General features: G+C 39.9%; 1 protein-coding gene across 2 annotated transcripts in view; it reads left to right on the forward strand.

Moving 5' to 3' along the window:
- The window catches only part of acox3.L (acyl-CoA oxidase 3, pristanoyl L homeolog), a 73,609-nt gene that overhangs the window by 44,869 nt on the left and 16,131 nt on the right, over window positions 1-12,609 (forward strand). For both annotated transcript variants that reach the window (XM_018228433.2, XM_018228439.2), the window contains exons 11-13: window positions 4,939-5,059; window positions 8,481-8,603; window positions 10,391-10,504. In XM_018228433.2, coding sequence (XP_018083922.1) covers window positions 4,939-5,059; window positions 8,481-8,603; window positions 10,391-10,504 — 358 coding nt within the window. The remainder of the gene's footprint in view (window positions 1-4,938; window positions 5,060-8,480; window positions 8,604-10,390; window positions 10,505-12,609) is intronic.

Genomic DNA, 12,609 nt, shown 5'->3' on the forward strand with positions numbered 1-12,609 from the left:
CTGGCTCCAGGAGTGCGTGTTAGTTTTTGCTGCGGTCGAGGGGAAGGTACAGCCAGGTATCAAGCTGACGTCTACGTGCAGGTAATACTTACCCTTTACAGTAATTCTTCCATGGCCTGAAACATACCCAGAGACAAGTCAGTGCTGTGCACCTGAAGGGAACAGCAAGACCGGAATAAGTAAGGGCAGGACGTCTGTTAACCAAAGGAAAAAATGCCAGGCACTCATAGATCCCACAATCAGGCTTGTAAAAAGAACTGAAAACTTTATTTTAGGGCAAAAATCAATACATTGGACCAGTAAAGTCCAAAAAATTTATAAAAAAAATTGTTTGTATACTGCGAAAAAAAAAACCCCAACACATATTTAACTTTAAAATCTCATAGTCTTCATTTAGAAATAACTTACAGAATCTCTGCTTGCACTCCTCATCAGAAGAGGTGACAGGGCGACAATCCATCGTGCGGCACTCAATTTCTCCTCCCTGGCTATCTCCTATAAGGAAGGCAAGGAGGAGAAATCAAGAGCCGCACGATCGATCACCCGATTGCCTTTTTTGAAGTGGAGCACAAGCGGAGATTCTGTAAGTTATTTCTTAATAAAGACTTTGCGATTTTAAAGTTTAAAATGTATTGGTGTTTTTTTTTTTGTAGTATACAAACAATTTTTTACATTTTTTTTGATGTTACTGATGCTTTAATCATAGGCTTTATTAGTTAATGCTGGACCCATAGTGAGGAAGGATGATTGTCTGCTTAACATAATATAAACAGATATAGAAGATAATTATACACACAGTATAATGGAATTCTTTAGAGTAAATTTTTACTAGTATTTTTTTTTAAATACACACTGAAATTAGATTGCCTTGTTTATTTTTAACTGTATTTTCCAGTTGTATCATATATTCAATATACCCAGCCCAATAGATGTAATGTCAGGATTTGATATAAACACTCTGTTCTCTCCGTTTTTTTATTCTTCCCTCACAAAAATTGGAAAAATTTCCAATCCGGTTCAACCGCAGCATGTGGCGTGCATTCCCAATTATCTGAAGGGCATGAACTGCTAGTCAGTCAGTCACTAGATGGAAAATATCTGTGCCAACTATTATTTTAAGATCTTTGAACACACAATTCAGTGTTCCTTCAGATCCCTTCCGCTTTATTTATGCAATAAAGTTGGTTTATTCATTTTGTTTCCAATGATTATATAAAGGGCCATTATTTTGTAATTAATACATATATTTAAGCAGATATATAATAAATTATATTTAAAGTTTGTGTTCCCTGATTTTACAGAACTGCAGCTTTCAGCATGCTTGATTATATGTTGGAAAACAGGAGTTTTAGTGCTGGGGAGCCAAGGTCAAGAAACCTTGGCATAGACAATGAAAACACGTTTAACCACCGTCAACCACTGAACTTTTTGTTGAACGAGAAACACTCGGCTTTGAGTGTATTGAAGTGGTGTGCCTTTTACTTTCAAGGAGAACTAAAGCTTAACTAAAGAAGTAGCTAGAAATGTTGTACATTATGTTTTGAGCTTCTGTACCTGCCCAAGGCAACCACAGCCCTTTAGCAGTAAAGATCTGTGTCTCCAAAGATGCCCCAGTAGCTCCCTATCTTCTTTTCTGCTGATTCACTGCACATGCTCTGTGCTGCTGTCACTTACTGAGCTTAGGGACCCACTCACAATATACAGTACACATAGAATAGAAATGTCCCAATATAAGGCTGATTAGTAATTAATACAGATAATTACTACATGGCAGCACAGAAACCAGTGCAATTAGCATCAGAATTGAATAATCAGCCCTGTAGCATCAGCTTATATTACAGACCAACCTCATTTTCTGCTGGATAATTAGTGACGAGCCCTAAGCTCAGCTTCTCAACAGCTGCTCAGAGCCCACTGAGCATGTGAGTGTCACAGACACTTTCCAAGATGGTGACCCCCTGTGACAAGTTTGAAGTCCTGGATCATTGCTGCTATTGACAAGCTGAAACTTTAGGCTGGTGCAATAAGTTCATTATATAAAACATGGCATTTTTAGCCATATTCATTTTTAGGGTTTAGTTCTCCTTTAAGGTTGCCATAAACAGGCAGATACTGAGATGCCAGTTGGTCATCGCTGACTGATCGGCAGTCCAATCAAGTCTTGGTGATTTTTGCACTTTGATGCCGCACATGCAGTTTGATTGTCGGCACAAGGGCGGAGTTATTGGATCATCCCCAGTCAGCTCTCCTCATTGGTTGTTAAAGATATAAGGGGGCAAGTACTTACCATGCTGCACAGTTTAGCTTGGCCACAGCCAGTTGCACAACATTAATGGGTAGATTTATTAAGGGTCGAAGGGAAAATTAGAATTTTCGTGGTTTTTTTATGGCCAAAACTGTCATATTCGACTAGAGAATTGTAAAAATTAAATTCAAGTTTTTTAAGATTTACCATACTCTGGCCCTTTGAGAACTCGAATTTCGTCTATTCGCCACCTAAAACCTGCTATATTGCTGTTTTAGTCAGTGGGAGATGTCCTGGGATCAATTTGAAGTTGTTTGCTGCCTCCCTGATATTCAAGTTTTTTCAGAGAAAAAACCTTGAATCGAGTTTTCAGGTCGATCCTATTCACCCGAGTTTCGAAAATTAGAATTATGTAATGAATTTCGAGAGCTCGAATTTCAAGTTCAATTGGAGTTTAAAAAACTCCCATGATTTCGGAATTCGACCCTTGATAAATCTGCCCCTAAAGATACTTGAGTCAACAAAGCTCCTTGCACTTCTGTTTAGTTCTGCTTGGTGCCACTGCCTGCCTCATGTTTACAATTTTGCCTATTTGCATCCCTGAACTACCGCTACCTCTGAACTGGGTGGTAATTTAATGGTTCCTTAGTTGCCTGCCCAATCATTGCATCACAGTTGCACCAGTCAGGTGCATGTTTCACTCTTACACAAACACCGCAAATGATGCCAGCCAGTTAGAACATTTTTAGCACTGTTGGATTCAATCCATGACGAAATGCAACTTCATCAATTTTTATACATCGGCTTTAAAGGGCATGTAAAGTCTAAAATAGAATAAGGCTAGAAATGCTGTATTTTGTATACTAAATATAACCATGTACTTACTGCACCACGAGTCTAATTAAACAAATAATTTATGCTTTCAAAGTTGGCTACAGGGGGTCACCATCTTGTAACTTTGTTAAACATCTTTGCAAGACTAAGACTGTGCACATGCTCAGTGTGGTCTGGGCTGCTTAGGGATTGTCATAAACAAAGCTGCTTGAGTTCTGCATGGCTGGGAAGTAAGGTGGGGGCTCCCCCTGCTGTTCATAAGTATGATTGTTTCCCTGCTCAGCAGTTAGGGACCGTCTGACAATTCCTATCCACAGCAGTAAATGGAGGAAGAGTTTCCACTGCATCCAGTCAGGTTTCTTATAAAAACAGTACACATTTTTTAAATAAAGTACCGTATATACTCGCGTATAAGCCGAGTTTTTCAGCACCCAAAATGTGCTGAAAAACTCGACCTCGGCTTATACGCGGGTCAGCTAAATCCCTGCACATACCGTAGCCAATCCCTCACCGGCCGCAGATACGAGGCTCCTTCCGCGGCCCCAAAACACCTCCCTCTCCCATAGCGCATCAGGACTGTCTGTGACTGACTGTCACGATCGCCGCCCGGAGCAGGTCCAGGAGCTCCGGGCGGCGCGTCCTTCCCTGCCGGCGTCGCTCCCAAAATGGCGGCGCCCATGGCCGCCACGTGGGTAGCGGCGCCGGCAGTTAAGGACGCGCCGCCCGGAGCTCCTGGACCTGCTCCGGGCGGCGATCGTGACAGTCGGTACGGTACCTTTTTTCTGCTTTTGCTAGTTGCAGCGCCTCGTTGATCTTCTGAGCAGCCATGACAGGTGGGAGGTCACAGGGAAAACAAGTGGCAATTGTCCAGCTAATAGTTCTGACTCTTTTAAATCATTTTAGATAGATTTCTATGCCATAAAACATGATTACACATTTACACATTCACATTTTGAAATCTGACATGGGGCCCCTAGGCTTATACACGAGTCAATACATTTTCCCAGTTTTCATAGGTAAAATTAGGTACCTCGGCTTATACGCGGGTCGGCTTATACACGAGTATATACGGTATATTGGAGACAGGTTTCTTTTTCATTAAAGAAAGTAAAAATGGGATTTTATTTTTTGCCTTTACATGCCCTTTAACTGTGCCAGACAAAAATACTCCTAGCAGCCGCAATGGTACAGGAGGTATGGGGGAGGGCATGTCGCATTGTGGGTTAAAAACATTGCACTTTGCACACTGTGGTGTGATAAAAAAAAATGAACCCTATAAAGCAATGGTCCCCAAACTTTTTTGTCCCGGGGACCGGTGTAGCAGCAGGATTTTTTGCAAGGACCAGGGGAGTCGGGAGGGGTCGGCATCCAATTCTGCTTGCCGCTGCCAATTCGGGCACAACAACAGCCAATTTGGCGTCTGAATTGTACACCGGCACATTAATTTCGGCAGCCCGGTGGTTGGGGACCCCTGCTATAAAGCAATGGTCCCCAACAATTTTGCCCCAGAATTGGTGTAAAGCCCTAATTTTTTTTGCAGGCCTGGGGGTTGCCGTAAATTTTGCATGTACCGCTTCAAACTCGTGCATCTTGCGTCAAATTCGGGGTGCGCCGCTTAAATTCAGATTCAACTCGTTGGCCCAGTTCAAGTATGTCTGGGCTGCGGCTCGGAGGTTGTGGACCCCTACTATAGAGAGTGAAATGATATTGCTTTGTGTTGATAATTCTGTAAGTATGTAAGATATTTTACTGTATGCACTTTTGTTTCTGCAAATATGCAGAGAACATTTGATTTGTTACAGAAATCTTTGATAAGTGTACCTCAATTGTTCTTGTCTTTTTACCTGATTTTGTTTCAGGCTGAACTTGGCAAGGAGATTCATGCTTTGTCTTGTGCCGGGAAACCTCTGGCCTCTTGGACTGCACAGCACGGAGCACAAGAATGTCGGGAAGCCTGTGGAGGTCATGGCTATTTAGCTAGTGAGTGTCAGCAGTGCAATTACCATCACAAGAGAGGACTTAATCCCATTCCATTCGTATCCCCTGCAGGTTGCTCTTAAATCACAGATTAACAGTAATGTGAGCGAGATTTAACAGCATGTTCACTTGCTTAAACTGTGCATTCCCATATACACGTTACACGCAGGCTTCTTACTGACCTCTAATGATAATCTAATACAAAGGGAAGGGCTTTTCAAGAAACTTACTGTAACTCACCTATTAATCACGGCTATTATCCATAAATGAAGAGGTCACACACAGGTTTCCACTGAAAAAATGTTTTAAAATTGTTTAGCATCTTATTTTTGGCTGTAGTTTCCAAATTGTATGGATGGCCACCCCCTAGGAGGGGCTGAGGGCCAGCCTAGAGCACATTTAAGGAGACCTGTGGAGGAAATGCCTATCTCTTCTCCTGGGACCTCAGCTCACAGTTAAAGGGATACTGTCATGGGAAAACAAGTTTTTTCCAAAACACATCAGTTAATAGTGCTGCTCCAGCAGAATTCTGCACTAAAACCCATTTTTTTCAAAAGAGCAAACATATTTTGTTATATTCAATTTTGAAATCTGACATGGGGCATATTGTCAGTTTCTCAGCTGCCCCCAGTCATGTGACTTGTGCTCTGATAAACTTCAGTCACTCTTTTCTCTGATATCACCCCCTCCTTCCCCCCCCCAGCAGCCTAACAACAGAACAATGGGAAGGTAACCTAACAGCTCCTAGCAGCAAGATAACAGCTCCCTGGAAGATCTAAGAACAGCACTCAATAGTAAAATCCAAGTCCTACTGAGACTGATTCAGTTACATTAAGTAGGAGAAATAACAGCCTGCCAGAAAGTAGTTCCATCCTAGTGCAGGCACAAGTCACATGACTGGGGCAGCTGGGAAACTGACAATATGTCTAGCCCCATGTCAGATTTTTAGGGATGCACCAAATCCACTATTTGGGATTCGGCTGAATCCTTGGTGAAAGATTCGGCCGAATCCTTGGTGAAAGATTCGGCCGAATACTGAACCGATTCCAACTCCTAATCAGCAACGTTTCAGGTCCGAAACGTTGCTGTGCCAATGTAAAGTGCTAATAAAGGCGGTTTTATTATCTGGGAGTGCTGCAATATTTTGTGGATTTCATATGCACATTAGGGTCAGGAAAGGAAAAAGTGGAAAAAATTCTTCTTTTGTGACAAAAAGTCACATGATTTCCCTACCCACTCCTAATTTACATATGCAAATTTGGACTCGGATTCGTTTCTGTCAGGCACAAGGATTTGTCTGATTTCGAATCCTGCTCAAAAAGGCAGAATCCTGAACCGAATCCTGGATTCTGTGCATCCCTACAGATTTCAAAATTGAATATAAAAAAATCTGTTTGCTCTTTTGAGAAATGGGTTTCAGTGCAGAATTCTGCTGGAGCAGCACTATTAACTGATGTGTTTTGCAAAAACATGTTTTCCCATGATACTATCCCTTTAAGTAAGGGTGAGATTGGGGCTAAATTAAAACTGTATCCCTACTGTTAGCTAAGGGTGACCCTGACCTAATTTCCAACAGTAAAGACTGGACTTGAAGCACAAAAGATTCCTGTAAGTCTGAAGTATAAGTGCTAACCCTTTTACAGTAAGTAAACATGAGTAGGGATATTGTTTTATTATACTGGAAGTGTGGTAGTTGTAAAAAGTACAGGTATAGGACCTGTTATCCAGAATGCTCGGGACCTGGGGTCTTCCAGATAATGGATCTTTCCGTAATTTGGGTCTTTGTGCCTTGTCTACTAGAAATTCATTTAAACATTAAATAAACCCAATAGGCTGGTTTTGCTTCCAGTAAGGATTAATTATATCTTAGTTGGGATCAAGTACAAGCTACTTTTTTATTATTACAGAGAAAAAGGAAATCATTATTAAAGATTTGGATTATTTGGATAAAATTGAGTCTATGGGAGAGAGCCATTCCGTAATTCGGAGCTTTCTGGATATCGGGTTTTCGGATAAGGGATCCTATACCTGTACAGAATTAGAGAGGCTGATGCCATTCGCTTCCTTAACCAAGTTTGTTCTTTAGACTGTGACCCAGTTCCAGACCTAGGAAAACTAGTCAAATTTAGACAACCTGTTAATAGAATAAATAAAACCTAAAAATGAAAATGGCTAAAAATTGCAAATTTTATATGCTTAACTTATTGAACCAGCCTAGTGGTTCAGCATCTCTATAGTAGTAATGATCAAGGCTGTCAAAATCCTCACATCTTGGCAAAAAATAAGGTTTTGCTGTAATATAAGCTACAGATCTGATTATGGAATTCTGACGCGGATTGTGCTGGTTTCTGAGCTGCCATGTACCAATAATCTGAATAATTTATTAATCAGCCTAATGTTGTGCAATTTATATTAAATGTATACAGTAAATTACATGTCGGTCCCTAAGCCCAGGTAAGTGACAGCTGACAGAACATGTGCAGTGAATCAGCAGCTACTGGGGCATCTTTGGAGACCACTGCTAAAGGGCTGTGGTTGCCTTGGGCTAGTATGGAAGGCCAAAACATTATGTGCAAATTTTCTGTACTACTCCTTTTGTTCTCCTTTAACTAGGAAAGCACCAAATCTACTATTTGGGATTCGGGCGAATCCGCGAATTTTTGTGAAAGATTTGGCTGAATACCGAACCAAATCCTAATTTGCATAAACAAATTAGGGGCAGGAAGGAAAAAAAGTGGGGTTAAAATTTTTACTTCCTTAATTTGTGTGAAAAGTCTTGATTTCCCTTCCGTCCCTAATTTCCATAAGCAAATTAGGAATCGGTTCGGTCAAACACAAGGATTTGGCCAAATCCGAATCTTGCTGAATCTGCCTTTAACTACAACTTAAACTGATGTGGGTTGGGTTGCCACCTTTTGGCTTGTCTAACTCCAGGCAGGAGATGGGCTATAATGGGAGTGCAGGGTAATGATGAAACGGGGTGGAGACATGACGTCTGCAATTGGCTGATCGCTGCGTCAATCATAGGGAATCCTGCCTGGTTTTCAAAAAACCAGGATGTCCGGGTAAAAAACAGACAGGTGGCTACCCTGATGGGGGGCTTGTTGCCCAATCATTGTTAAATGATGGCCATACATAGAAGGATCTGCTTGTTTGGTGAGGCTAACCCTTCTGACCAAACTCTGAAGAATTAGATATTGACTGGCTATGCTGTGATTTAGGCCTACTAAAAAGGCCTGAAAGGTGGCAACTCCCTCAGTGGCCATGCTAGCAGCCCCAATAGCAGTTCAATAACTGCTGGATATGGAGATTAATAATAATAAAGTACAAGCTTGGGGGCACAGAGGTTTATTTGTAACCAGAAATTGCGCATTTGCACGCACAGCAAGCTAAGTTATACTTTCATCTGTTTTCTTTCTTTCAGTGAACCGTCTAGGAGACATCCGCAGTGACAATGACCCAAACTGCACGTACGAAGGCGACAACAACGTGCTGCTTCAACAAACTAGCAACTACTTACTTAGCTTGGTGCATTCAGTCCACGAAGGTCAGTGTGAATAGTGTGTGACATGCAACATTAAGCCAAAAAAAAAATATATATGTAAACACTAACCAGTTTCTATGCCTCAAGCTGGCTACACGGGCCCAGAGTTTGGTTTGACCCATTTCCAAGGGATTGTGAACACCCCAAAAGTAAGACTTGTCTGAGCAGTAATTCAATTCAGCATGTGGATTGGATGTGTTCTCTCTGCATCACATGATTCTAGTGGGTCTACACCCATAACAATATTTTTGCCTACTTATACTCCTTGAAACAAGTACCATTTGTCGCTTGTAGTTCACAAGGCACCGTGAGCTGTTGTGCAAGGCAGCCTGGTACCTAAAACTTGCCATGAATAGCCATTAAAGGAACAGTTCAGTGTAAAAATAAAAACTGGGTAAATAGTGCAAAAAAAAAAAAAAAAAAAAGTTTCTAATATAGTTAGTTAGCCAGAAATGTAATGTATAAAGGCTGGAGTGACTGGATGTCTAACATAATTGCCAGAACACTACTTCCTGATTTTTAGCTCTCTAACTCTGTTAGTCAGCGACTTTAAGGGGAGCCACATGGGACATAACTGTTCGGTGAGTTTGCAATTGATCCTCAGCATTCTGCTCAGATTCAAAAGCAAATGGTTATGAGTCATATTGCCCCCCCTCAAGTCGCTGATTGGTTACTGCCTGGTAGCCAATCAGTGGAAAGCAAGAGAGCTGAAAAGCAGGAAGTAGTGTTCTGGCTATTATGTTACACATCCACATCCACTCCAGCCTTTATATATTACATTTTTGCCTAACTAACTACCGTATATTAGAAACATTTTCTATTTTGCACACCCTATCTATTTACCCAGTTTTATTTTTATACTGAACAATTCCTTTAAGTACAAGGTTACTTTTGTGTGTTGTCCCTGTAGGGTGGTTGATATTACACCACTTTATGTATGCAAATGAAGGGCTTGTCCCATCTGCATGTTAGAGCTTATGTTTCAGGAGTGAGATGGTCCGTTGCATGCAATTTACTAACCAGCGCAAATCATTTCACCTCTTGTAATTGCTGCAACATTCTGAGCCTGTTTGCAGATGGTGCAGTTGTGCTGAAATTCTGAAAAATAATGTTGTAAGGCAGGTAAAATCCTGATAAACTAGTAGTTTTCTGCATTTTACACTTGTTTGTTAAGTAATGCCTCGTGTTACAGGCTCAGAAATAAGCCTTTTTAATACCAAAATATAATGCCAGATCTTATAAAAATTAACTTTTGGAAATAGATGCACAATCATACCTATAGGAATAGGTATGTGTCTACACACACACACACATATACAGGTATGGGGTCTGTTATCAGGAAACCTGTTATCCAGAAAGCTCTGAATTATGCTAAGGTTGTCTCCCGTAGGCTCCCATTTTATTTAAACAATACAGATTTTAAAAAATGATTTCCTTTTTTTTTCTGTGATAATAAAACAGTAACTTGTGCTTGATCCAAACTAAGATGTAATTAATCCTTATTGAAAGCGAAACCAGCCAATTGGATTTAATTCATGTTTGAATGATTTTCTAGTAGGCTTAAGTTATGAAGATCCAAATTATGGAAAGATCCGTTATCTGGAAAACCCCAGGTCCCAAGCATTCTGGATAACAGGACCCATACCTGTATACTAGATGCTCCTGTAAAGCCTGTGTGTGTTCTTGATCATTTGACATTATAAAGTTGAATGTTTGCATTTGTAACCCTTCAGTTGTGATTATTCCCTCCTTTGTGTTCATGGCTAATCCCTGAACTATTTCATTTGCAGACAAGACTCGTATTGAGTCCCCTCTTGGATCTGTTAACTTTCTTAATGACTTTAAAGCTATTTTGGGACACAAGTTTACGGCAAGCGCTGTTGAAGAATGCCTGGATTCTAAAGGTAATAATGATATTAAATCATTTTCCACCCTATTTCTCTTTTGTTGCTAATTCGTGCCGTTGCCTTCTGTGGTTTATCATATTCTATATATCTCCACTAAAGCTCTGGAAACGAATGCAATACTATTAAATTATTAAATGATGACTGTGAAGACCAATAGTATGAGAAGTGAAATACCCAACAATGAACAGCAAACAATCAAAAATGTATCCAAAAATGAGGAATAGGGGCACCCTTAAAAAACCTGGATTCTCTTTGTGAATCCAATCACTAAGGTTGTTACCTGTAGTGATGTGTGGCTGCACCCATCCCTTACCCACTTCCTCCCAACCCGGCCTGCTCCGTCCCCTCTATTTATAGACTCCGCTTGTCCCACCCTGCTGTGATGTCACAAAAGGAGCGGGGCAGGCACATGTTTATAAATTCAGCGACCTTAATATTTTTTTCCGAAGCCGGCCCAAACCTGCCCGACCCGGGGGCCAGCCTGCACATCACTAGTTCGCTGGGTGCTCCTTTTAGGAAAAAAAAAATTACCAGCTCAGGAAAAATAAATCTTGCCACCATTTTACTTGTTTTCCCCAAGTGTCTATAGCATTTGCATGTACAACAGGAAAATTATACTCTACTGCACATGTGCAAGCCTAAGTCAGAAATGCCTAGGACTTTGTCAGCATGGCATTCTGTTCATTTTTTCATGCTGTTCATTTGGGGTGAGGGAGGCCTTTCGAGGGGGTCATGGTATTATAACAGGCCTTCATTCTCGTTTAAATGCTTTTCAGTTTAATATTTACAAAGAGTCACCCCAGAAGGTAACCAGAATTTGTAAAATAACTTGCACATTTTCCCATTATAGTTATAGAAAAAAAATTGTGATGTCAAGATGCAAATGTGCAAATAAATAATTTAGCACCTAAGTTTGAGTATATTGTCCTTAAGATTTTGGAATTCATATATAAGATGTATATAATAAACAAGAGCCATGAATATCTTGTAAATTATATCCTCATAAACTGTGAGTAGTGATGTCATCAGTTATAAATGGTGAGTAGTGATAAACATGTGTATTATAATAAATAAAGTACCCCTTGTTGGAAAATATGAGAATATTAGATGTTACCTTGGAGTTCCATGACCTGTATAAAAACACTTTATATTTTACGAGAGGGGTACTTTATTCACTGTATAATTTGTTTTGTTTTTGCTGTTTTATTTTTATAGGCCCACCTTCCACCTACTATTTCTAAAGAAATTCCTCTCTAATTCATATCTTCTTAGTCTGTTTACCGGGTATAATCTAGTGCTAACCCCCATATGTTTTGCATAGGATTAGGTAAAATGTTTTCTGTTGGGATTTATTATTCTAAAACTATATGCAGTGGTAATGGCATCTGGACAGTATTATAGAATAGTTCTGTGATTTACGTAGCTCTTTTGCTTTGGCTCATTTACTATCATAAGGTAACGGTTAAATCATAGCAACCAATCACGCAAAACCAATGGGTTCAGTGTAAGTTAGACTAATGAAAGCAACGTTTGACTGTTTTGCTATGAATATCTGCCCCTTTTGCCTTTACACTAATGCAGCCAGTGCAATCATTTAGCACCATTTAAATGAGTATGGAAACCATAGTGATATCAGCAACAGTAGCATTACCAATAGTGATATCGGCTGTTCAGGATCAAATATTAATTGCGACAACCGAAGAGATCCTGTTCGAGCCATAGATGGGGTCCTCTTCTCATTCACTTTCTTTTATCACAACTGTGAAACCTAATGATTTATTTAAAAACCAAACCAGGGAAAATAAGAAATGATAAGGAAGAAAATAAGAAAATTATTGTGGTTATTTTATATTGAAAAATATGAATATTATATATCTTGAATTTAATTATTTTATTCATTCCCATATGCAACATGAAAAAGCAGCGTTTAAAGGATAAGTAAACCTTTAACATATGTTTGATTGTGACATTAAAAACAAAAATACAATTTGTTTGAGGTTTAAAAGTTATTATAATCGACAATTTAATTTTAACCAATATGATTCCGGGAAATGAATGAAATATGAACATTAGTAAATCGGCCCCTTAGTGTCTGCCAATAT

The sequence above is a fragment of the Xenopus laevis genome, chromosome 1L (assembly GCF_017654675.1).
Source record: "Xenopus laevis strain J_2021 chromosome 1L, Xenopus_laevis_v10.1, whole genome shotgun sequence".
In the NCBI taxonomy this organism is placed as follows: domain Eukaryota; kingdom Metazoa; phylum Chordata; class Amphibia; order Anura; family Pipidae; genus Xenopus; species Xenopus laevis.